Here is a 26,455-nt window from a genome sequence, read left to right as displayed (position 1 = left end):
CAAAATTAACACCTTTCCCACACATACAAGAGGCTTTCGCCGCAGTAAAACTTCTTGTAGGGCGAACTCGTTCACGATTGTAGAAGTAGGCTTAGAGCAATGGAGAAGGATAATGACATCACCTGTCCCTTCTGTCACAGTTCTCGCTGAGCTAAGCCTACTTCTACAACCGCCGTTACTAACAAGACTTTTTCAAGAGACTCCACAAGTCAACTTGTGCGTATTGTTCATTTATTTTCTGCAAAAACGAAGAACACTAACTGAGGACATCGTGCTAGCACACACCTGACTATGTATGTGCAGGGCATAAGGCTGAAACAGGCACACAAAATGTATGACTCAAAGCCAATTGCGAGAACACGCAGGTACACAAAAAAATGCCAATGTAATACGACACTTTCCAACAAATGCCTTAGGCCCCGGCAAGTTGAACACTCTCCAACAGTCAAACGTAAAAAAACAGTGGCAATGTTCGCGGCTATATCAACGCCAAAATACTTGTTCTGTGGCAGGAATGCAAAGAGGTGCGAGGTATGCACAAATATACTAGGTGAGCCCCATTGCACTCAATAAAATGTAATGGAGTACACCAGTGCACAACTGTTACACTTTGTTGCACAAAAGGTATGCATTGAGGGATGATGTGCGGGCTGATGTATAATACATATACAGGTACCAGTTTCATTCGAGGGCCCTTGTTTGAAGAACAAAGAATACATTAGCAACTGCGGTATGTGCAGTACATTTGATTCAAACAGCGGTCATTAGAAAGACTGAATGAAATTTGATTCCGGACTCTTGCAATCGATTGTAGGCCAACCAAGAATGGAGCCCGAATTCCAAACGTACACAAAAAACAGAAAACCACAAAGACAAGAATGAGATGATGAGTGTACCTGAATAGAGAGAGCGCAAAATAACATGCTGGCATTTTGGTCAATGACCAACTACCACAAAGTTTGGTACAAATACTGCAGGGTAAACAAACAGGGTTGGTTTTACATGAATGCATTACAAAACTGCTGCCTTTGTACGGTTGACAGGTGACTGAAGAAATCAATGTCACCCAAAAATGATTGGAGGCAACTGTTGAAAACCAACGATCTGAGTGTGGAGGTATTCTGAGATGAGAAATGGCTTGTACGACTTTTAGGCTTGCAGACATTGGAATCCGCATCCCTTATTGTTCGTCAACGATTTCCAATATTACAGCACTGCAGTGACTGGCTTGACACCAGCGCTGACACGTCGTGCTCTTGGAATGTTCCGTGTCTGGTTGATGTTGATCACAAATGACGGCATCTTGTTTCGCTCGAGACAATCATTAAATCAAAAAGTAGTGCTAGCCCATTGCAGACTTGACTTGCCCGTGAAACTAACGAGCATAAGATGACAAGAAAAGTTGACGGAAAGAAGTATCAAACGTCTCATTGCACAGGTAAAGGCATTTCGCAATAACCAGCAAAGCAAGATAATAATCCATAACTGCTAGCACCAGAAAGAAAAACTCAACTCCCCCATCAAACCCTTCAACAGTCGAAAGTCGCAAAAACGGCAAACTGTCATTCAACACATACTTGTGAAAACAGGGACTATTCAGTGCGCAACACCAGAACACCATAACCTGACTCAGATCAGACGCCTGAATCAGATGTGGTGCGCCAGATGTTTTGCGCCGCAAACGTTCGACACAATTCCAAGCACGCAAAAAACGAGGAATCAACTGCTGGTAAACATGCAAAAAAGAGAACATAACTTGCAGTAATTACCTCAACAGAGATTGGGCAAATGAAAACGCGGGCACGGCAAGGATACCAAAGAAGTTCGGGAGTGTCAACAACTGCCCCAAAACACGTTGCATGAAGCATGCGCAGTAATCAGAAAGCAAACAGTAATTTTTTAATGACACACTGAACAAGGAAAAGTACGCCAAAAACAAAGTAACTCTATCAGAATGGGGAAAGGATTAAAAAGAAAGAACACATTGCATGGGCAGATTACTAGCCGTCCTGAAAAAAACAGTCCCCCAGGCCAGAGAGATCTGTGAACCCGGAAACACGGTTGGACAATCAACTCACAGACAAGACGGGGAGACACGGTCTTGTATTCGTTACCAAAGACAAAGAACAGACAATTGTCTCGCTGTCTCCCTTCTTTTGGAGTTCAGGGGAACACCTCCATGTGTTCCTTGATATGGTCGGACAGTTCCTCGGATGTAGAAAACTCCGCCGGACAGATGTGGCACATGTACGGAAGCGACGAGGACCCGAACTCGATGTCCCCTCCGTTTAAGTTGTCTGCGTCTTCAAGAAGCCGTGCCATGCACGCCTCGCAGCTCAGCATATCGCAGTCGCAGGGCTCGCCGTTCGGCTTGGAGGTGGACGGCCGGTCACCGGCTGAAGATGAGCTCGCAGTCGGGAGCGCGTAGGCGGCCGACAACACCTTCTTGGGGGCCTCCGACTCCTTCTTTGCCGGCCACGTGCCGTGCCGCGTGTGCGCCGCCTTGTGCCGGGTGAGGCTGATTTGCTGGACAAATTGGGCGCCGCATTCACACCTGCGGGAGGCCACAATAAGAGGGAAAAAAGGAGGGATAAGAACGATTATTAGACTCTTTGATTTGCTATTTTGTACAGCTCAGAACTGCCCCATAGATTTTTTAGATCCCTTTAGATTTTTAAAAGGCTTCTGACCGGGTGAGCTGCCAAAAGTTGCTCATCAAGCTTAAGTCAATCTTCAAAAATACTGAAGTTGTAGAATGGATGGAAGCCTATCTTTCGTCTCTAAGCCATGTCGTAAAGATTGGGAACATATGCTCTCCTCCTCAGCCTATTCGATCTGGCATACTTCAAGGATCTGTCCTTGGACCACTACTCTTTTTAATTTTTATTAACGATACTGTTATGGGACTCAGGTGAGCAATGCCTCACAGCGCCTTGATTGAAGAACGATTATGATGACGACGAAATTCCTGGTACGCACCTGGTGTGATCTCTGTCATGGCCGCTATATGCATAATGTAAATAGATTGCTTCACCGCATCGCATCCTCATAGAGCGTGGTTGCTATAGAGCTATAGAGCGCGGTTGCCGTGCTTTTTAGTGTATTCGATAGCTTTCAGCTGGGAAGCGGCACAGAACAAAGTGATAAAAAACTTCTTGAAATGGCGGAAAGCGAGCGGACGACGAGTGATTAGACTGCACCAATGAAGGGACTACCGCGGGCTGTGCGACCGCCACCAATAGCGCGCACGTGAAACTGGCTCAACGCGAGTGTGAGTAGCATTTGAGAGATGACACTAGACGACCATGTGCCTGGCATGCCTGGATATACTGTGCCCTCCACCGATTGGAGTGGTGCTGAGCGCGTGCATCATGCGGGCTTCGTGAGCAGATGACTTTTGCCGTTGCAAACTAATTTTGGGGGTGCGAGGATTATGCGAGGAAGCGAAAAATCCAAGTTTTGGTAGCTCACATCAGGGGTAGGAGCATTATGCGAGTAAATACAGTACTTGGGCATCATAATTACTTCCAACCTCATGTCTTGTCCATGAGCATGTCATGGACATTCATAAAAAGGCCATGCGGAAACTAGGATAATTAAGACAATTAAGAAGGTCGACACGTAACATAAAATTGCTAGCCTGCAAAACATGCACCACTCCGATTCTCGAATACGCTTCTGTCGTAACATCACTAAAGTAAAAAATGTTCCAACACAAAGCAGCAAGATTTACAACTACAGTTAAACCTCGATGTAACGAAGTCGGTAAAATTAGTATTTTACTTTGTTACATTGAAATTTCGTTAAGTTGAAATTCGCAGTTATAATGAAGGGTTCATCCCGTGAAGCGTTTCCTGCAAAAGAAAACGTGGTGCGCATACACGGCTGGCGCACTGTTTCTGTTTCTATAGGAGCCTAATCGTCTACGCGGTCATCAGCGTGAACAGCTTCGAGCGTTTTCTCCCCGCAAACCCGCCTCGCTAGCCACAGGCGCGCTGACGCAACCGCGGAGACCTCTCGCACGATGTGGGTAGCTCCTGCGACTGCTTCTAACCAGTCGCTGAAACGCAACTCGAGCGGCAAACAAGAAGGGCACGCGAGCAAAAAATGGATAACGTGGGCGAAATTTTCACTGTAAAACGTCATATGCGCCACTTACGAAAGAGCCCCTCAAATATCATCCGCAGCGGTAAGCCTAATTGTCATTGGTGGGGCCTGCCGGCATCACCGAGCGCTTCGAAGCTCCCGCCATAGGGTGCGCACCTGCCCATCGGCGAAACTGGTCAGGCTCCTCCCACTGCCGCGCGCAGCGCGAGTCACTTCCTGGCTGAGGCAAAACCCGGCGGCGGCGTGCAATTGTGGATGCAGAGTGAAAAATAAAAAACGCGCATGCAAGGCTCATAAAGATTCACAAATGCTTGCTGCAAAGATGAAACCCAACAAGCACCAGCGCACTCGAACGAAGGGCAAAGCGGCGGCATGTGGCCGCGGCGGCCTCGCCAGAGGCGATTAGGCTTACAACCGCGGAGCGCATATGATGTTTTACTGTGAAAATTTCACCCACATTATCACTTTTTTTCTCGCGCACCCCTCTCATTTGCCCCTCAAGTTGCGTTTCAATGAGCGGTTAGAAGCGGTCGCTGGACCTACCCACATCGTGTGGGTGGTTCGTCAGAGCGCCTGTGGCTTCCAGGGTGCGTTTTGCGGGGAGAAATGCATGCTGTTCACGCTGATGCCCGCGTAGATGATTAAAGGGACCGTGCAACACTCTTTGAGCAGTGCAAGTAACCCTGCGCGACGTTTAGATTACACTGCCAGGAATACCTGAGCCAAATATTACACGTGCACGTGAAGCGGTGAGCGCGCAAATCGATGTGAAAGACGCGGAAAAACCTACCGCTCTCTCTTCAGTTGTCCTCATTATGCAACCCCTGGCATGGCCTAAGGGACGTCACATAGGGCATGGCTGCCCGATCGGCTGTCACTGGTCAACTTCGCGGCTAGATTCTCCCATTTCCGTCGTCGTCATCGCTGTGTACGAACCTCTTCTATGCTTCAACCTGTAGGCACAGTTTTGCCGTTTATTTTGTGTTTTGAGCGCGCGGGGAGTTTGAGTGATGAGCTCAATACTTCCCTTTCAACGGGACCACTCGACTACAAACTTTATTGCTTCAAAAACGCCCTACCAGCCCGAGCGCGCACTTGCGAGCAGGCACCCATGCCTGCTTTTTTGTGGCACCATACCAGAAATAGGCCCCTCCGCGTTGCGGAGAAAAGGAGAAAACTACCCGGCATGTGATATATCGAAGGCCGCCGAAGAGAATGCCGCGAGCCGCCCCCCTCTCCGGGAGAGAGCGCGCAGCTTTCGTCACCTTGTTCGCGTTCGAGTTAAGAGGGAACGATTATGCGCGATTTCTCATCGCGCGTAGTTTCGTTAATTGTGAACGGATTTTCATAATTCTTGCGGGAGGATATTTCTGGGACAATAGACTTTATCCCGAAATACGGTACTAGTAGTCGATGGCCAGTGTTGCAGGGTCCCTTTAAGCTCTGACAGAAACAGAAACAGTGCGCCAGCCGTGTATGCACGCCACGCAGTTTGTAGGCAAGGGGCTCGCTCACAGGCTCCGTGGCTCGCTGCATCTGCGGCATTGGGCGGCCCATGTCGCCGTTCGCGTTTTATTGAGACCCCATTTCGGCGCTTGCATCTCGCAAAATCTACCTCTACAACTTAAATTCCGTGCCTAGTTCTCCATGAAACTTCGTTACATTGAAATTCCGGCAAACGGGACTTCGTTACACAGAGGGTGAAAATACATGGTGTGCATACACTTTAAGTTACAGAAAATTCCGTGGTTCGTTACATCGAGGTTTAAGGGGGGACACTCCTCTTAACACTATTTCTTTTAATTTTTAAGTAAACTCTGTGAAACTTGTCAGCCTTGCTGCTTTCCCCCCACTGATTTCAAATATGGCATTATTTTTTTAGTTTTTCAATTAGGTCCTGAGATAATTAGAGGTAATTAACCAATTTTGGAGGAACAATAGACAAAACTGTGTTGGTGAGAAAACTGTAATCTTTACATTTTCCAACACTATGAACCCTGGTGACTGCAATAAGACACAGTTTTTTTAGTCATCGCTCGGAACTGATTTTACCGCTCATTAAACTTCAGTGTTTGAAGTTGGCACTCAAAATGGCTCCTTGCCAGTGTTGCCACCAAGGTACTAATTGTCTTATTGCACTCGCCAGTGTTCATAGTATTAGAAAATGTAAAGATTACAGTTTTCTTACCAACACAGTTTTGTCTATTGTTCCTCCAAAAATGGTTAATTACCTCTAATTGTCACGAGACCTAATTGACCAACAAAAAAATAATGCCATATTTGAAATCAGTGGGGGAAAAGCAGCAAGTCTGACAAGTTTCACAAAGTTTACTTAAAAATTAAAAAAGTTTTTTTAAGAGCAGTGTCCCCCCTTAACTGTATTACTGCTGGAAAACGTCGCCTAGTACTCTTTCGGGAGGTAGTCTTCAACTCAGACCATGCTTGTACTTAATGTACCATGGCAAACTTCGAGCACGTAAAAGCGCGTACATTGAGCATGTCACTCGGCAATTCCCACATGCGCAACATTCTAAGAAGATCAGGGAATACTCGCATTGAACTGAAGCTTTTAACATTCTACCCCCGTCCAATCCACAAATTGAATAGACTGCCTCGTGAAATTGTAGAGCGTGATAATGTGCAATCTTTTATGCCAGCAATCAAGAATCGCATGCAGTCCTTGGCCTCATCACACTCGCCTTAAATCCACTCCGCATTACGTGAGACACTAGGGTTGGACGAATATTAGAGAATTTCACAATGCCAAAGTGAACAACACGGTGTTCAATTCATCTTTGTATCAAACAGTGCCGTACGAAAATTTCACGCAGAGCTTTTACAGTGCTTCAAAGTACAAAAACGCATTTGGGCTGCTGTTAAGAAACGCCTGCTAAAACACGGTGAAACACATTCTTTGCGAGGAGTTGGAACTAGCTGAGTACCAAACGTATATTGCACTTCGAGCAGTTAGGGTCAACCACCCACTTTTCCACAACGCACCGGCTGAACGGCAAGAGGCGAGCACTTTTGGGAAGCGCTTTCGGGAAAACACGAAGCTTTAAAAAATCAAGCCCATTAAGCACTACGCAATACCCCGCAAGGAGCCCTTAAGGGCACAATGAATATGATGATGATGATTACCAAGCGAACTTGTTTTTCGTAGAGAACAATAACTCACTGCGACTGTGCTCTCTATAGTGCTCTACTGATACAGGCATTTCATGGCTTTCTCAATAGCGTTTAATTAGTGCCGTCGTTATACGAAGGGGTGCATTTTCTGTCTAATTTTGCACGTCCATGGACCCCTCTCCAAATACAAACTGCTTCGACCGTGTCACAATGGTGAAATCGGATAGACGTCGGCTCCATAATGCCAGGTTCGATTCCAGCCACGGGAAGCGTTTTATATTTTTCTCCACTTCACCCGCGATCACCACCATCGTCAAAGAAAGCCTTCCTGTGGTGCGTATTGGACGGACCACAGACGACATAAGCGAGAGGGTGGAAGCTTCACATAATTGAGAGGGAAGTCAAGAATCATTGCATTTTTTTAATAAAACTTTCTATACTGCTCACGACTACTTCAAAAGTAACGCATTATTCTGTTTCCGGAGAAGAGGTCACAGAGATAAATACAATGCTTCATGACGAGTGGCAGGCCTTCATGGTGATGGAAATTTATACGCACGGACGTATTTCTGCTTAGATCCAGCCACACGCGCCATTCTACAACACAGCAAAATTCACCCGGAAAAAAAAAAAAAAAAAAAAAAAAAATTGTGCGGACTTTTGACAGAGTGAACCGCAAGCCCAAGCTGAAAACCCTGACACGGCAAGGCTTACGTGAACACCCCGCCGCCATCCTCCCCCTTGGGTGCAGCAGTGGGGGCCGTTGCAATCGACTTGCGCGCGGGGACCTTGCCCTTGCCCTTGGGGTGGTTGATCAGCCGGTGTCGCACCAGGCTGCCCTGGTACTTGAACACGGCGTCACACTGGCCGCACTCGTGCACCCGCCACTGGGGACGCTCCGACGCCGCCACCGGTGCAGGAGCAGCCGCCCCAGCGGGGGAGGACTCTGCGGCGGGAGCGTCTTTGACGATGCCTGGTAGCGGCTCGCCAGCCCGCCGGTGGGCGTTCTCGTGGTTCACCAGGGCGCCCCTGGCGCCGAACAGCGAGCCGCACCACTTGCACTTGAGCATTGGGACTGCACCCTTCTTGCCCCTGTGGGGGAAGGCGTTTAATCGAGAGCCGTGAAGTTCCATAGCACAAGGTGTTCCATGGCGAGAGTCTAAACTTGGCAGGAGTGAGAGGGGGCTGTAAATGCCCGTACACTACAGGCGAAGGGAGCAAAAAACACAGCCAAACGAGCAAACAGACAAGCAATGAAGCTGACCATTGTTGCCAACCCTTCCATTAGGCGGCAGCAAGAAGGAGCAGCAGTGCAACGTGTAGGTGACAGAGCAAAGCCATTCGACAGCGTTAAAGGAGTAGTGACCCGAAATTTTCGTGTTAAATTTTTCCCGGTGCTATAGGTGCATACCCAGCGAAAGTTCGCACAGGCTTCAAGAGCAAAAATTCAAGTGTTTTCAAGGACTTTCAAGGACCACAAAACACATTTTCAAGGTCCCCATCGAATGTTTTATCTGGGATTATTTATAACTTTTCCAACACAATGCAAAAGTTTTTTATTGCACAATATCTAAGCACATTAGTGCACATTCAGATAGGTGCTAACGGGTTCATATATGCTCCCCCAGCTTTATTTTTCTTATTTCATGGCTGGCATTTACGGGTTTTTCTTTTTTCTTCGTGTTTTGCTGAGGCTGTTTGATTTCAAAACTTAGTTAATGTTGCCTGCATCTCCTGCTTTGTCAGCAAGAGTATCAGCTGAAATTAAATCGAGCAAGTGTTGCTTCAAGGCAGGATGAACAATGCACACGTCCACCATTTGCACGTAAAAGCAAACACAGATGGAGCGTATGAGGCACAGTAAACATGCAATGAGCAAGCGTCCACACTCGATGCATGATACGGAACAGAAGCTGGCTTTTACTGGATTTTATCATGATATGTATTGGATTGACAAGTGCCTGCTCTCAATGTTGTCTTGTAATAATGAAAATCCACCAAACTTGTAATTTCACGCAATACAGTGAAACTTGATTGTTACAATGTTTCTTTACATTTGTCAAGACCTAAAATCCATGACAAACACTTTAAATTCTTGTGAAAATACAGGGCCATTGATTCTCTCTAAATTGACACTTCTAAATTAAAGGGTTTTCAAGGACCTGTGCGAACCCTGATACCACACTGTACTAGAAAGGCAAATTAGATGGTCAACCGCAGCGTTAGTATTTATTTACAGCCTCGTACATTCAGATTCGGTTTCGATGAGACCAACACTGAGGCAGTCATCATGGAAGGATGGCTCGCATGACATCACTTTTCTTTACGATACAGAAGCAGAAGCAGCACCAGCCCCCTACAAAGCTGGCTGAAAGCAAAGGGAGCTTTGCTTTGACAACTTCCCTTCTTAAAGAAAGTTGAGGGAAGCACAAAAGCCAAAAGCGCATCACTGAAAGTGCGTCCAACCAACCATCACACCTTCAAAGACCCAAATTACAAACAAAGAACGAACCCGTGCAACAATTTCTCACACACTAAGTAAACGCATCTAGCAATGATCTGAAGGTACACTACTGCGCCACTTTGTCATGATTGATACGTGCGTTGCTCTATCTAGAGCCGTTCCTTTTTCGCGATGTTCGAGTGACCGCTTTGACTCAACGAAAGCCCGTTTTACGCACGCGCCGCGTGTCCAGAGGTCAACCAACCGGTCTATGGGGAAATGCAGTCGTTTTTTTTGTCCTTGTCCAACAAAAAGTGTTCGCTTCAAAAAAAGCGGCAGCTGCCAGGAAAGGGAGCGCAGAGGGGAGGAGGGACGCACCGCTTGGCGTGCAGGCGGCTGTGCTGCAGGAGCTGGGCGGTGTCCCGGGCGGCGTAGCTGCACTGGGGGCAGCGGAACGTTCTCCGGTGCGCCTGCTGCCTGTGCACCACCAGGTTCACCTTGTAGTTGGTGCTGAAGCTGCACTTGGTGCACCTGCACACACACACACACATAGGTGGTATTCAATGAAAAGCTTAGCGGGCGATTTCTCTCGCTAACACGCCCGCATCTTGAGGAAAAAAAGCGTACACTGCTGCGTTTTAGCCCGATTATCGGTAGCGGCGCTCTACTACCCTCGAGTACTTCGAATCCACAGAGGATGAAACCGCGGCTGCGAACGGCGCACATAAGCAGCATAAGTTCGACACTGCAGTAGGCTGCCAGCGCGGATGTCGACGCAAGTGCACACGCACCGCATCCACGACTCTATGTCTGCTAAGTGCCTTCTAATACGTGGTTGAGTACAAAAACCGAATAATTTCTTTGGACATACGGGTCACGCTTACACCGATTTAGCGCTGGCTTTCTCGTGCGCTAAATGTTTCACACTCAGCAAAACAACTCTCATCTGACGTTAGAGCGTGGCGGCTGGCAATCAGCTGATCTGCGGCGGCTACTTCATATGCGTCTGGCGATAGGTAGATCGTACTGTGCTGCACTCAGCAGCACTTGGCGTCGAGGTATTACTTTACATTCAGTGGGCAACAGTTTGGAAATGATGCACTTTCTGTTGTCAGACGGACCACTGCGCTCACGTTCAAACCTTTGTGCCACGACCGACTCACACTCGCTCGTAGGTGCGCGCAGAGGCTGGCGTTGAATTGTAGATAAGGTTGTCACACTCATGACCGGAATCATCACTTTTCGCGTAACCAACGCTATCGCAGTACAACTGACTATCGAATCACTCGCACACGCCTTGCACGAAAACACAAGGTCACGTCACGGCCCGCGGCTTGCCTCACCGCCATGAAGGCATGGAGGAGAAGAGGGGTGCCTGATCTGGGGGGGCCGCATGCACAACGTCACCTTGGCAACAGATGCTTGGCCACAGATATGGCGGCGCACTCGCATGGTTGCCTGCATGCATTCCACGCCATGGAATACCGGCTATACATGTGCGTTTCTTGAAATCGTTCACCTACCCGCTCTCCCCGAACCAATCCTCGAAACCCAAGCTCACAAGTGCAGCACAGAGCTGCAAATCATTCTTGCAACATTTGGAAGCCAAAGTATCGGGGGTTGGCTTTTTACCTCCCTGATGATTACCCTATACAGTCAAACCTCTCTGTAACAAACCACGTAATTTTTTTAACTTCAAGTGTATGCACACCATGTATTTTCACCTTCAGTGTAACGAAGTCCCGTTTGCTGAAATTTCAATGTAATGAAGTTTCATGGACAACTAGGCACAAAATTTTGGTTGTAGACGTAGATTTGGGGAGACGCAAGTGCCGAAACGGGGTCTCGATAAAATGCAAATGGTGACTCGGGCTGCCCAATCCCGCGGATGCAGCAAGCCGAGGAGTCCGTGAGCGAGCTCCTTGCCTACAAACTGCATATGGCGCCGCCGCTGCCACATGCCGCCGCTTTTCTCTTCATTCGAGTTTGCTCACGCTTGTTGGGTTCCATCGTTCCAGCAAGTGCTCGGCAAAGCATTTGTGGGTCTTTATGAGCCTTGTGCGCACGTTTTTTTCATGACCACGTCCGCAATTGGGCGGCGACTTCTGCCTCGATCAGAAAGTGACTCGCGTCTGCCGCACGTGGCAGTGGAAGGAGCCTGACGACTTTCGCCAATGGGGAGGCGTGCACCCCAAGGCAGGAGCTTCGAAGCACTTGAGGTACCACCTGGCCTCGCCAGAGACGATTAGGCTTAGTACCGCGGAGGATAATTGATGGGTGCTTTCCTAAGAGGCACGTATGACTTTTCTACAGTTCAAATTTCGCCTACATTATCAGCTTTTTTTCCCGCATGAACAACTTCGTTTGCACCTCGTGTTACGTTTCAGCGAGCGGTTAGAAGTGGTCGCTGGAGCTACCCACATTGCATGGGTGGTCCCTGCGGCTGCGTCAGCGTGTCTGTGGCTTGCGAGGCGCATTTTTGCGTGCAGAAAACCTGCATGCCCACACAGATGATTTAGCTCCGACAAAAACAGTGCGCGAGCTGTGTATGCGTGGCTGCGTTTTCATTTGTAGGAACCGCTTGACGTGGTTAACACTTCCATTTTAACTGCAAATTTCAATGTAGTGAAATTTTTAATGTACCAAAGTAAATTACGGATTTCAACGACTTCGTTACATCCAGGTTCGACAGTACACTCGTGTATAAGTCGCACCTTTTAATAAAATTGTTGCTCAGGTACGGGTACCCACGAGTTGGGCGTACACAGTCAAACCCCGCGACAACGAAATCCCGCAAGTACGAAACTCCCACGGTAACGCCATATTTTCAGATCCCCGGCGAACGTCCACAGGCACCCATGTGTTTCATTTCTCACGGAAATGAAATGTTTTTGGAAAGAGATCCCGTGCCCAAATACATTTTTTCTGACTCATCAAAGTGCATAAACTTTTGCCTCACTCAGCACGCTTGCATGGCTGCCACCACCATGTTTGTTTACAAAAACGACCGTGCAGCAGGCAGCCGTGGAGGCAGTGCCGCAGCGACAACACCAGGGGGCGGCACATGGCAACTCACAGCGCGGCTAGGGACCATAGTGCGGATTTGGCGTGGGCTGCACTAGCCCGCTACTGCTCAACAGCACGCGTGCGTTTGTTGTGTGTACGGCAATCGGCACGTTTGCTCGCGGTAAGATGCCTCTGCCAGCCCAAAAGTTTATCACTACAAGATAAGGCAGCCATAGGTCGGCAGGCACACCCCCCCCTCACCACTCATGGGTGAATGGTGAGTGAGCCTCGCCATCATTTTAGATTGGCGAGTGCGAGTGCGAGTGAGCGCCAATCGCGGAAAGCCCCACCCACCACTACCGAGTTCGAGTGCCACTCGCCGTGAGCCCCGCTCACCACTCGCGAGTGCACTCGCGCTACTTGCACCTGTGCTCGCTGTTGGCTGTTCTTTGCAGGAGGCGCTCGCTGTGATGGTTGTTAATGGCGGGATTGCTTTTAGCTTCGGAAATATGTCGCCGCTCACCTCCTGATATGGGGCATCCTAGAATAAATTCTCTGGTGGTGTGTTGATTTAGGAACATGATTTGGATGGCCTTCTGACGCCATAATTCACTAATACAGTTCTTTTCCCTGACTCATGGAATGGTTTGATGCACACCCTCACGTGCGAGCGCAAGTGAGTGCGAGTGGAGACAGTGAATGGTGAGTGCGAGTGAGTGCGACTGGTGATGGCGAGTGGTGAGCGTGAACAGGAGTGAGTACGAGTCGTCACGGCGAGTGGTACGCGTGAGCGCGGGTGGGTGCGAGTGGTGGAGGGTGCGTAGTGAGTGTGAGTGGTGAGGGCGACTGGGGAGCGTGAGTGTGAGTTCGTGAGGAAAAATATATTTTTTAAGTGCAATGCACTTCTTAAGCGACCCTGAACCTGCGTCCACCGGCGATGTCCGCGCACGTGGAGAAGGGCGCGCGCAGCCTGGCCGCTGACAGGGCACATACCCACGTGGGGGATTGGCCAGGAATCTCCTCGTCTTCCTTGGCAACGGGGGGAGATGGGCGCGCGCTGCCTGGCCGCTGACATGGCACATACCCACGTGGGGGATTGGCCAGGAATCGGGCGTGAGAAGGGCTAATGCACCCGCTTAAAGGAGTGCTGACACGAAATTTCAAAGCTGAGATCCGCTCTAGCAATCAAGTACAACGACAACACAAATAGGTGTCTGTGAATAAATGCATCTTTCTTTCTTTGTAGTTGTGTGTGTGTGTGTGATCTCTCTTTCGCGAGCATTACCGAACCGCGCAAATTCAACTCGTGCATTCGCACTTTCACATTCTTCCCCTCGGGGAAATGCGGGGAATTTTCTGTGTCCAGTTTTGCCGAGGTATGAAGGCAGCCATCATTGCCCAAGTCAGTGGCCCAAGTGGAAGGAGGGAGGACAGTGCCGATGAGTTTGGAAGCACCGGCAGCCCGCTCTACCATACTGAAAAGCACGGCCGCTAGTATTTACTGAAGCTAGTGCGCAAAACAGTGATGGCTGTGACGTTTCCAGACAACAACAAAGCGGTGCTCACTTAGTTTTGTGCACAGCACTGGAACAACAGGGTCTGGCAAACTCTGTCAAAGCTTGCATGCTTGTACATCCTCAGGGCCGAGGATCAAGGAGAAAACCGTGCGGAGAAGGCGAACCCGCAAGACGTTTTGGATGCGTTTGGCACAATTCGATCTCACCTGGGAACGCCCAACAACCAACAATGAACCACTCTCGTAGGGTGGGAGCTGAGGACCTAGGTTGGCTACAACGTAAGGCTCGCAAAGTAATGTACCTGACTTTTGGAAGCAAATTTTTGGTTCACGGTCGATTTTCCTTTCGTTTCTACGTTTCATTCTCGCGGCAACGAAGTGCCCACAAAAGCGAATTTTTTTGGCTGTCCCCGGCGATTTCGTTAATGCAGGGTTCGAGACTGTAGCTTGTTGGATCACAGAACCTCGTTTGTGTGGCTGGCAGCCGCTGACCCAAGCCACAGTGAAGAAACATCACTGGGCAACTGTAGTGGGGCCTCTATTCTGTTTGGTCATATCACTCAAACGGTAAAATGCTGTTAAAGGAGCCACGAAGACAAAATACGTTTGTTTTATTCAAAAGATTTCGTGTTTTAGAGTGTCCCCAGAGCTTGTGTGGCAGCAAATGATGCCGCATTCACTGAGAAATTAACCAGTATAGGTTAAAATTTTGATTCTCCCGCCAAGTCGTGTGTTTTGGTGACGTCTACAATGAAGTCATAACGACGCATATACAAAAGAACCTCCGCTGCGTCATTCGGCTCTGCAGCCTCTCTTGCCGTCAAACCTCCCAGATGGCGCTAGCATGCTCAGCACTCCGCCTTTGCTTTGTTTTTGACATTATTTACACCTGGCTTGTTTTTGTTACGGTAGAGAGTAATCGCTTCGTGAAACAGGGGGTATGCTTAAAGGTGTTGTGCCACCAAATTTTAAGTCTGTAAAAAGCCTGCTGTAGGCTTCCTCTGCATGCAACGACCCTCAACACGAAGTGCTGGGTACAGCAAGCGCTTAATATATATTTTAATTCGCTTCTAAAAATTACCTAAATGCTCTTCTGGAAATCGGGACCCATCGCTAGCGCCACTAACCATGACGTCAGTGAATTGCCAGCGCAGCAAAGTTTGTGACGTCATACAACGCTAGCGACTCGGGCGACGTGAACGTGAACTCCAGTTACCACAGTTTGTTTGGTCGCTTGGTCGTATCGACACACTATACCGATACGACGGCGACGACGACGCGACGCCGGCGAGTCGTTAAAACATCGGCCGACTGCCGAATTGCCAGACCGCGTTGTCACACCACGCCGACGGCGACACAAACACGTCGGCCGATGGAAAGTCGCCATAGTGTGACTGACTCGCCGACCGAAGACGCCAACAAAACCGGTCGCCTGACTGGTCGCACGACGCGTCGTCAATCGACCGAGAAGCGAGAACTGCGCCCCGACAACATTCGTGCCGCAATGAACGCGGCTCTATTTTGTTAGTTTCTGGAGGGTAATAAGCTCAGTAAGTTCCATGAAGCACATACAACTCAACACTAGCGCTAATGCGATCCGTATTTTGGCGTTCGACGCTTCGGCCGTGCTCTTCGGCGACGCCGCTACCCCGGAATGTGTGTGCGATCGGCTCGCCTGTAGAAAATATAAGGTCAGTTTCGTGCAGAAGAATAGTTACGTAGGGTAATTTGGGTAATAAGGGATCAGTATCGGCAAAGGTTTTTAACGTAAAACGTAAAACCAAAGTACGGCAAGCACTATCCCTTCAGTGCAAAATCGCAGTCGCAGCCGGGCACACTTATTTTTGCGAGCGCTTTCGCAGAAGAGCAGAGTTGATGGCGATAAGCTGTCGCGGGGGCTTCGCGGAACCTTGCTGCGCAAGCGCTATTTAAAAAATGTGAGTGTACAAGCCAGGAATTCTGTAAACTAGCTAGTAAACACCGACGTACGACTCCAAGGATGGGCCTCCATCTAGTACACCGGCCATATCGCGAAGCGGAATCGTTTGTTCGCTGGCTCAGTGGTCTCGCGCGTTCCGCCCATTCGGTCAACGTTGCCGGTTCGATTCGCGGCGGGGGCAGCTTTTTTTTTTTTTAGCGTTTTTTTTAGCATTTTTATGGTTTGCAAATCCATGGTTTTCATTTGTCTGCATCCGAGGATGCAGACAAAGAATCCAGGTCGGAGCTGTCGCGGCTTGACGTGACGAGTTGGCGTGTTTACTTCCGTGGTGAAGCACGTATGTGGAGGAGCAGACGCCGCAGTAAAGTCGCAACGTACCGCAGCGCCGCATGGTAGACACGCGTGGCAGAGCGTCCGCGCAACCATAGCCTCCTATATAACCTACTAAAGGAGGCTATGGCGCAACGCTGTGACGTCACTGCTTGAATCGGCGCCCAGAAACCGAAACCGAATCCTGTTCACATGAATCGTGCGATAATAAATTTTTCACTCAGAATATGTGCGTGTGAGAGCATGTATCATGCTTTCTAACGAATTATAAAACGTTTGCAACAAAGAACGCACAAGCAACAAATTTGGTGGCACAACACCTTTAAAGGAGCCATGAAGACAAAATACAAGTTTGTGTTATTCGAAATATTTCTTGTTTTATGGTGCCCTCAGCTTTTGTCCGAATGCAAACAATGCTTTATTCACTGAGAAATTATTTATTTAAGTTAAAATTTTGATTTTCCTGCTAAATCGTGCGTTTTCATGGTCTGCAATGGCATCACAGGAACCGACTGCTCTGCTATGATCCCTAGAAAGATATTACTAGGGACCATAGCTCTGTAGCCGATTGGGAGGTCTTGTTTGCCGTTAGTGAACCTAGATGGCGCCACCATACCGTGGCAAGCCGTTTTCTGCCTTAGGTTTGTTTTTGTTCACGGAGAAAATAATCCTTTCATGAAACAGTGCTCGCATGACAAATATGGTCACGTAAGACACCGGTCCTTGCGTCAATCGGCAAGTGTCGTCTGAGACAACCCCAAAGCCCCGCTGTCCTGCGCAGCTAAACCAAGCACAGTGCGCGCAGTACCAACAGCAGTACGCATCGCCACTTCTGTTTACGTGTGCTTTCGTAATTTCCACTGTTTGTCCCACCATTCTTACAGCTTTAAAAAGAATGTGCCCTAAATTTAAGCACGAATAGCTCGTTCGGCAAGCTTATGAGCTCTGCCTAATTTGCGTTTGCTTTTGTCGCCCTCCGCCAATCGCAGAGCTGGCTTGTATGACATCATAGGTTCTGTTGCGGGAAATGAGCTTGTGGGTCGCATGGCCATTCCCTGTTTTCCTAATTATGTAGCTTATTTGAGCCAAGTTTACGTTAAAACTGGTGACAGTATGATTCTAATCTTTTGAGTGAACAAAACTTGTGTTTTCTCTTCGTGGCTCCTTTAACAAACAGGGTCACGTAAGGCAACGTCGCTTACGCCAATCGACCAGCGTCGTATAAAACAACTCCAAAGCGTCGGAGTGCTGTGCAGCTAATACAAGTATAGTATAGTACACTCAGTACCAACAGCAGCGCGCATTGGTACTTCTATGTTTACGTGCATTTTCGTAACTTTTCCTCTTTACCGCACCAATCTTACTGCTGTAAAATGGATATGCATTACATTTTGGCCCAAATAGCTCGTTTGGCAAGCTTATAAGCTCAGCCTAATTTGCATTTGCTTTAGTCGCCCTCCGCCAATCGCAGAGCTGGCTTGTATGACATCATAGGTTCATTTGCGGAAAATGAGCTAGTGGGTCGCATGGCCATTCCCTTTTTTCCTAATTATGTAGCTTATTTTAGCGAAGTTTACGTTAAAAGTGGTGACAGTGTGATTCTAACGAAGCAACTTTTTGAATGAACCAAACTTGTGTTTTGTCTTCGTGGCTCCTTCAAGATATTGACAACTATGCTTTTATTGCCGGCCCATACTACGTCGGTCCTTTCTTTTTGGTGAAAGAAGTGTTTCTCATGCTCAGAATGGCCCCGAGTGAGTTACTACACACTAGTTTTTAAGAGCAAAGCTCTTTAGCAAACCGTAATTTTTCCAGTCCGCAGTTAAAAATAGCAAGAAATTGCCGAGCGCACGCGCATGAGCACGAGCTTCACGGCGACCGCCCGGCAGTTAACAAAACCAAGAAAACGCCTCGTGATCGTGTGTGCGTGCCTTGCGATGCCCACTCAGCATCCCCTGAACACGTTTGTCGAGTGAACCGTCAAGCCTACCCCTATTTGGGTGATCGGCCAAGATTGCTACGACCCCACGTCCCTCCACCAAGGTGATGTCCAATGATTACCACTTCCACAAAAAAAAAAATGAAGGAAGCGCGTACTTATAGCAGCAATGATGGAGTAAAGGTCGTCACGGCAGCAGCAAAGAAGCAAATCGGTCCAATCGCAGACTTAGATCGTCGTGACAGTCGGGAAGGTTGCGTACAGCTCCGCTACCTTCAAGTCTTGCGCGTTAGTGCGAGCTACCTTCATTTGTTTTTTTTTTTTTCTTTTTCAAATGAAGAAATGTTGTATACTGCCTTTGTGGCCCGTTTAAGGGGGCAGTTGGGTCTTTGGGGCTGAAAAACGGCCAAAAAAAGTGTTTCCTGAAAAAAGCATTTTCGGGCTTCATTGTTAATTTCCTCATCAAAAGGAACCATATTTTGTTGTTATTATATTATAATAGCATTTTAAAGTGCACTCTACAGCTCAGCTAGCGCAGAATTCGATGGTGAAACGGCACTTTTCGTGCAATGCAAAGCTAGCATTTCGTCCTCAGATATCTCGGCCCCCAGAGCAGGTACAACTGTAATACTTCTTGCTTCTGATATCGAAACGCATGGAGAATACAATGTTGGAAACAAATTTTTCAAATGGAGGCTTTGGAAAATTATTAGTGTTCAACTGGCACCACCCGCGAGCTATTTCTGGCAGAGCGCGGCAGAAGTGAAGTTCAGTGTGTTGTAAAATGACCAAAAATAGCTGAATCAAAAAAGTTCTTCCTACGTTGTATTCTTCAGTCATTTGTCTGCCTAGCCACGTGGTAATTTCCATTCTGTATGGAGCAGTTATTTTGTAACTGTGACCCAAAATAATGGCAATTAATCATTGATTAACTTAAAATATAATCAACTTCAAAAAATCTAATCGCAGATTTGAAGCCAGCACAAAAAACTCTATAATGCAGTGCAGTTTTACTAAAATTGGTTGGTAAATAAAAAAAAATAGCTCCAAGACCAGTCTGCCCCTTTAAATGACGCAGGTCTGCACTTACTTGAACTTGGACAGTGGGCGCACTGGGTTCTCCGACTTGGGTGGCAACCCGAGGCTCCCGTGTGGCTGGAAGCGGGCCAGGCCCTTCGGATGCAGCTTGGGCTGCGGCTTGGCAGCCGGCTTCTGGTCCGGCTTCTTGGGGGAGCCACTCAGGCCGGGAAGGGTGGCCGCCGCCTGGCGAACCATGCGGCGCCTCCGCCTCAGGATGGCACTGTTCGACAGCTGGCTTGACAGCCGCAGCTGCTTCATCTTCTTGTCCCTCTGGTCAGGGGGGCAGAGAGGAGAAGTGCTGGATATAACTGGTCCCCCCTCATTTCCCAATCTCCCTAACGGCGGCGACCACGACCACATACCCGTACAGACTGTCTCGACGCCACTGCATCATGTCTTGCACAGGGGCAAAATCAGGGTGTCGAACCGGAACCGAACTAAACCGAAAACAGGAACCGAACCAGTATTTTTGCAGAAAACTGAGCCCGAACCGTTATTTTTTAAGCATGCTGAACCCGAACCGGAACTGAACCGAAAAAAGAAATGACGGTTACCGGTTCACGGCGAAACGGTTCAACTATCACCTGTTCGCATACCTGCCAACCTGGCGACACGGAAATTCGGAATATCTGCGGACTGGGGGAAGTGGCGGGCAGCACACTAATTTTTAAGTCTAAAAGGATTCACGTTTTCTGACACGCGTTCTCACGTTTTCCTAACCATACGTAAAAACCGTCAGTGTTGAAGAGCAATGAGCAGCAACTCCATAGGGAAGGGCAGCAAATTCGGATATGTACGATTTTGAGAACACTTGGTAGTGCTTTCGCGGCTTCGAGCCCGCCATTGCACAGCAAAGCAACTACCGTGGTCGTACCACGGGTCTTACTGCACAGGACGCAGCAGTCATACAAAGAGCGCCATGAACACGGAATTCGTAACCGGCCCGTGAACAACATGCTAGAAGCAGGCTTGCCGAGGTAGCAGCGAGTTCTGGATATGGATGCATAGCCCACCCCGAGAAGACGACAGAAATCGCAGCTTTGCAGATGGTGATAACAACACTACGTATTGCTTTCTCGTGGCAGCGCAGGTACCGCAGTGTCGGTTAAAGAGATGGTTCCATTTTTTCAAAAATTCGTATAATTTCAGGCACTATTCGTAAAATCAAAAGACAGGTCAAAATTTGTACAATTTACGGAAAATTCGGAAGAGTTGGCAGGTATGTGTTCGTTGATTGATTGTAGGGTTTAACGCGCCGACGCAACGCAGGCGATGAGGCGCGCCGTAGTGGAGGGCTCTGGATTAATTTAGACCGCCTGGGGATCTTTAACGTGCGCCGAAATCTCGTACACACGGGCGTTTTTGCTTTTCGCCTCCATCAGAAAAGCGGCCGCCGCGGCCGAGAATCGAACCCGCGACCTCATGCTCAGCAGCGCAACGCCTTAGCCACTGAGCCACCGCGGCGGGTAGGTATGTGTTCGTAACGTGCTGTCAGCGCTATTTGGTGCTTTTCGTTTTTGCACCGTCGGTTTAGCAACTTCTCACGCACTTTCCCCCTCAGATTGGTCAACACTATCAACACTTTGTTCGTCGCTGCAACAGGAGGAAAGGTATGCGCACTAACGTTGCAATGGCATGCTGCTGCTGGAGTGCAGGCATTATGCAAGCTGGAAAAAAAAAAAAAAAAAAAGCCAAACTCCTAGAGGCCTTCAGGCGATATGAAACATCGCCTCTGCCCTTCCCTCTCTGCGACTGTGTAAATGTGATAGGGCCGCGAGATAGCTGCACTGTGCAATGGTGATGGCCAACACCCGTAAGGTGCACACTTGAGGCATTATATAATGACCTTTAAAAAGGTCGCACACCTGGAAACTGTAAATGTTAGACAAATGGAACCACCAAGAAATGCTTGGTGGCTGAGCCATTGGCCCTTGACCATAAGGATGCTGGTTTGATCACCGTACCCGGCTGCCGGCCGGTTTTGTGATGTAGACGAAAAACGAAACTTGCATGTGTAGATTTTGATGCACGTTAAAGATCCTCAGGTGGTCTAAATTGTTTTGTCGGCCTGCATTATACGGTGAGCACACAAATCGCTATGAAAGACGCGGAAAAACCAACCGCGCTCTCTTCAATTTTTTTCATTGTGCACCCTCGGCACGGCCGAAATTATGTAATTTGTGCGGTGGCTGTCCTATTGGCTGTCGCCGGTCAACTTCGCAGCTTATTTCTCCCATTTCCTGTGACAATCCGCCCTAGTCGGCGCTCTGCACCAACCTCTTGTATGCCTGAACCTGTACACACAGTTTTGGCATTTCTTTTGTGTTTTGGGCGCGTGCGTTCCGAGTTTCAGTAATGAAGTCAATACTGCCCTTACAACCAGACCACTCGACAACTAACGTTTATTGCTCCAAGAACACCCTTCCAGCCTGAGCACGCACTTGTGAGCAGGCAGCAGCCATGCCTGCTTTTTCGTTGCACCAGACCGGAAGTAGACCCCACCACGTTGCGGAGAAAAGAAGAAAACTCCCCGGCCTGTGATATATCGAAGGACGCCGAAGAAGACACCGCGAGCCGCAGCCCTCTCTGGGAGAGGGCGCACAGCTTTCGTCGCGTTGTCCGCAATTGAGTTGAGAGGGAAGAATTATGCGCGATTTCTCATCACAAGTAGCTTCGGTGATAGTGAACTGATTTTCAGAATTCTTGCGGGAGGAGATTGCTGGAACAATAGACTTTACCCCAAAATACATTCTGAGTACTCGATGGTAAGTGTTGCAGGGTCCCTTTAAAGATCCCCAAGGGTGGTCGAAGTTATTTCGGAGCCGCCCACTACAGTGCGCCTCATAGCCAAGGTGCAGCTTCGCCGCGGTCACCCGGCGAAATGTGAACTTCGACCCGCTCACCCTGGAGAAGGGCAGTTGGAGGGTGGCCGCCGCGGACGGGTGTGCGGCCCGCATGTGCACCACCATGTGGCAGCGCATCTGGAAGCGGCTGCCGCACACGGGGCACTCCATGGCCGCCCTCGCTGGCTGCTCCGGCGGCAGGTGGGCAAGGCCGGCCGTGGCCGCCACAAACCGGGGTGGAAACACCACCAGGGGTGCCCCTCCGCCCTCCTCGTCCACCCGCACCACGGTGGCGTCGGTGGTGTCGGTGGCGTCGGTGGTGGTGTCCGGGGGCTCCATGAGGCTGAAGTTGGACAGGCTCAGCCACTCGCCGTCGGTGATCTCCACCGACGAGTCCAGCACCGTCCCCGACCATTCCGACACCTCCAGCGGCTCGTCCTTGATCGTTATCACCTCTCCGTCGTCCAGCAGCACTGGGAGTGCACCGAAAGAAGAGACGGCCACATCAGTCACTCGGGGAAGGGTGCGGACTTCAAAACAATGCGGAGCTCTTATTTTAGCCTCGGCCTCACCGCAGATCGCCATCATCATCATTTGTGTCCACTGCTGCACAAAGGCCTGCCCCACAGATCGCCAGCCACGCCTATAGCGCGCCCGCCGAGTCAACCCATCATCATCATCATCACCAGCCTATCTACGTCCACTGCAGGGCAAAGGCCTCTCCCATTAATCTCAACTTAACTTAATCTCAATGTGTCAACCGTTTGCCCCGCCAATCTCAGTAGCCCGCAGATAGTCGTACGATACTTCATGCCGAAAGAATATATACAAAAAATGGATGCCAGATTGCTTGTTGAGGAGTCTGCAATGAGTCTACCACTGATAACTGAAGAGCCACACTGTTCGCAACATGCAGTCTCCAAACTGACAAAAAAAGGCAGCACTTTTCTTGCAATAACAATATTAATACTAATACTGCTAATAATAACAGTAATTGTAATAGTAATAAAAGCCCCGAAATAGACAAAAGAGATTGAATCATGGCCTGTGCGTTCCACGCTTAGTGACGTAATTGGGAAACGGTTATGATTCTGATCATGTCTACCTTCAAATGGTACCACGAGCAGCAAAGCAACAAATTTTTCAGGTCACTACACTGGCATGCTGGAATAACAACAGTGCTAATTTTTAACACAAAACACCAAATTAAGCAAACACAATGAAAGTTTGAAACAGTAACACTGGGTCAACAAAATGCCCCAAGTTCCTTTAGGGTGACCCACAGTGCTGACTTACTTTGATGAAAACTACTCGTTAAAGAAGATCCCATAAAACTACTTCACAAGGCATATAAGGCCTGAACAAAGCAACCAGTAGCGAAACTTCATCATTTGCAGAGCCAATTAAATTTTTTTCTAACTTACCAAGAAAGGTGGGAGAGAGTGAAAGAGATTACAAAGAAATACACTACAACACATTACTACAGGCCAATAGAAAAAGAGTTTAGAAGCACAGAACACGATGGCAATATTGGCGGAACATGTGAGAGGGCACCGCTCGCAAACGCTTGCCAGTGGCTGGAGTGCTGGAAATGTCAGCTGTCAGAAAGAAAAGGTGCAATTTTTTAAGGCTTCTGAGAAATACCAATTCTAACGCAAACACACTGTAAAGGCTACAATGAAACAAAATTCGTGAACTTAGAAATTCGAGGTATGCACTTACTCTCAGAAAAAATCGAGCAGCAACACCCACTGAGGGTTCAGCAATAGAGACGAGGGGAATAAAAAAGAAATCCGTAGCATGCTTATAACTGCCTTAACTTTTATACAGTTCGCAGTGTTAACCTTGCACCTTCAGTATGAAGGAGAGTAAATGTTGCAGTGACATCTTATAGCCACAATTTCACCGCCATCTTTTTAACAAACAAGTACCCAAATCTTGAAAGGAAGAAATCTGTTGGTCTACTCATCTCTAACAACTACGAATTTACCTCCGAGTGAAACCCTGCTCAAAACACATCCTCCTTCTCATTAAGTTCCCACAAACTGCTGCGCAAAATTCCAGCAGTATTAGATGAAGTGTGGCTCTTCAAATTGACAGATAAGATGCATGTACGACAAGCAGACCTTCCGAAAATTCTACAAGCCAGCTCAGTATCTGGCATTCCTCCAAACACTTAAACACTTAAAAGATGTTTCCAGTCGCATTAAAACTTTCGCGCTCCTGGCTGAATCAAAAAGGCTATTCCGCCCCTCCCCCACCCTTTGCTTGTAACGAGACATGTGCGACAAAAGTTCATCAATTTCCGCTTTTCCTCATGGCAGCGCACTTGTGCCTGTACTAACGACTGGAAGTGATCAGATCAGATAAAACTTTATGAGTGGGGAAAAAAAAAAATAACGGTGAAAGAGTTCTGCAACATATGGAAGGCAAGAGTAGCACTTACTTATCTCTCCGTTAAAATTACCCGCAATCCCTTTTGAAAAAACAAAAAATGAAGACGCAAAAAAAAAAAAAAAATACGTGAGTGGCGATAGCAAGAAAAGCAGGTGCATAAACACTTGTGGCACTCTATGTAATGCATTCAAACTTCTAACCAAAACCGTCTAACCAAAAAAAGCTTAGAACATACGATGGAAACATTTTAACACTATCCTAACAAAGCAACTAGTACAGGCTCAAAGAAAATAAAACGGAGGAATAATAGAAAGGCATAAAAGTGAGCATTCAAAGCCACAAGTGTAACTAGTAAGAAACAATATGTCTCTTATTAGAACCAACGAACCATTCCGAAAATTACCGAAACAAGATAACAGGCGAGAAATATGGGCCATTACTGCAGACAGGGTTTGATGCTACAATCACACTGTTTACCAAGTTCAGTTGGGAACTAAGAGTGCAGACAACACAAAAATCAAGGAGTGTTCGTTAATGGTTTTTTGTCTTGTTTGCACTCCACACACTTACGAGAACTCTAATCAAGCCATAACCCACAGCACATAAACAGTAAAGGCAAAACATCTTCAATGCATAAGCACTAATTGTAATAATACTAATAATAGCATTAAGATAAAACAAGCAGAAACAGGAAAGGTAAAGCAGTCCTGTGCAGCGCTCGTATGTTCAAGGCAAATAATTTTGCGTAGGCCAAAGATGCACGAAAAGGACAGGTCACTTCTTGGTAGTTGCCAGCATAGGGTAGTTGCGGCTTGACCATGAGCCTGAAATAGAAAGAGAAAACAAAATATCAAACAGACACTAATAGCACCAACACAATTATAACTTTAAACTTTATATTATAATTATATATTATATTATATTTATATTATATTAAATAATAACTTTAAAGCTTTCAGCATTTTGCCCTAATTGTGCCAAAATAACAAAAGCTTGAGGGTTTTCAAGGACTTGCAACACTCTCTGTGCAGATTATCAAAGACCAGACCAATGTTCAGGGAAAGATCGAGGTTTGAAATGATGAGAAATTTTAGTCGAAAAACAGGATGCTGGAGTCAAAGCTTCAACAAAGGGACTTGTTTTCAGACAAGTCCTCTTGTAAAAGTTCCAGTAAATTTCCTTTTTCAATGATTTCTCTACACAGTTTGATAGAGTGATATGGTACAAACTTTTAGCATGTCGTTACAAAATGAAAAATTCTTATTAACTGAAGTAGGCCAAACAAGGAAAAAAACATTCATTCAGGCCTCATGTAGCCCCATGCTGGAATTATTCTTAAGAAGGAAAATTCAGGAAATTCACGCCCTTGAAGGCGAACTTCCCAAATTAAAAGGTTTAAGGACCCATATTATTCTTGAAATTAAAATTCAAACTGAGGAGAAGAGCTTGGCACAGGCAGCATCGAACAACCCAAGAAACAACTGAGCTAAGTCGTGGTTTCACTCTCTGCTAAAAAAAAGTTTACAACAAGAAACCCTGGACAATCCCAAAGACTACCAAGTTAAGGTGTAACTCTGCTAGCATAAAACATATCAAGGCGCGCACATGCAAGGTAATTTAGCCTGTGCACTGCGCATCAAAAATGTCATCAGACGTAAGAGTTTAACAGCTAATTTTTTGTAACCACTTATATTAAGTACATTTACAGAAATGTTTACACAAAATT

General features: G+C 47.6%; 1 protein-coding gene across 1 annotated transcript; it reads right to left on the bottom strand.

Annotated features, from left to right (window-relative positions):
* Positions 1–209: 209 nt before the first annotated feature.
* Positions 210–26,455, bottom strand: LOC144158419 (uncharacterized). Its single transcript, XM_077689296.1, has 5 exons — positions 22,393–26,455; positions 19,500–19,759; positions 10,058–10,210; positions 7,951–8,328; positions 210–2,554 (listed from the first exon to the last, which is right to left on the bottom strand). The coding sequence occupies exons 1-5, from the start codon at positions 22,924–22,926 to the stop codon at positions 2,164–2,166; spliced, it is 1,716 nt and encodes a 571-aa protein (XP_077545422.1). The 5' UTR covers positions 22,927–26,455; the 3' UTR covers positions 210–2,163.

The sequence above is a fragment of the Haemaphysalis longicornis genome, unplaced genomic scaffold (genome assembly GCF_048455015.1).
Source record: "Haemaphysalis longicornis isolate Haplotype H1 unplaced genomic scaffold, Haemaphysalis longicornis Haplotype H1 scaffold_10, whole genome shotgun sequence".
Taxonomy (NCBI): domain Eukaryota; kingdom Metazoa; phylum Arthropoda; class Arachnida; order Ixodida; family Ixodidae; genus Haemaphysalis; species Haemaphysalis longicornis.
The sequence above is the reverse complement of the archived record's forward strand: the minus strand, read 5'-3'. Positions and strand labels throughout refer to the sequence as shown.

Excerpts from the sequence above, each read along its gene's own strand:
- LOC144158419 (XM_077689296.1), bottom strand. The coding sequence starts at position 22,926 with ATGATGATGATGGCGATCTGCGGTGAGGCCGAGGCTAAAATAAGAGCT. Across the intron at positions 10,211-19,499 it reads CGCCCACTGTCCAAGTTCAA|GTGCACCAAGTGCAGCTTCA; the intron begins GTAAGTGCAGAC and ends GTGTGTGTGCAG. Across the intron at positions 8,329-10,057 it reads AGCCGCCTGCACGCCAAGCG|GGGCAAGAAGGGTGCAGTCC; the intron begins GTGCGTCCCTCC and ends CTTCCCCCACAG.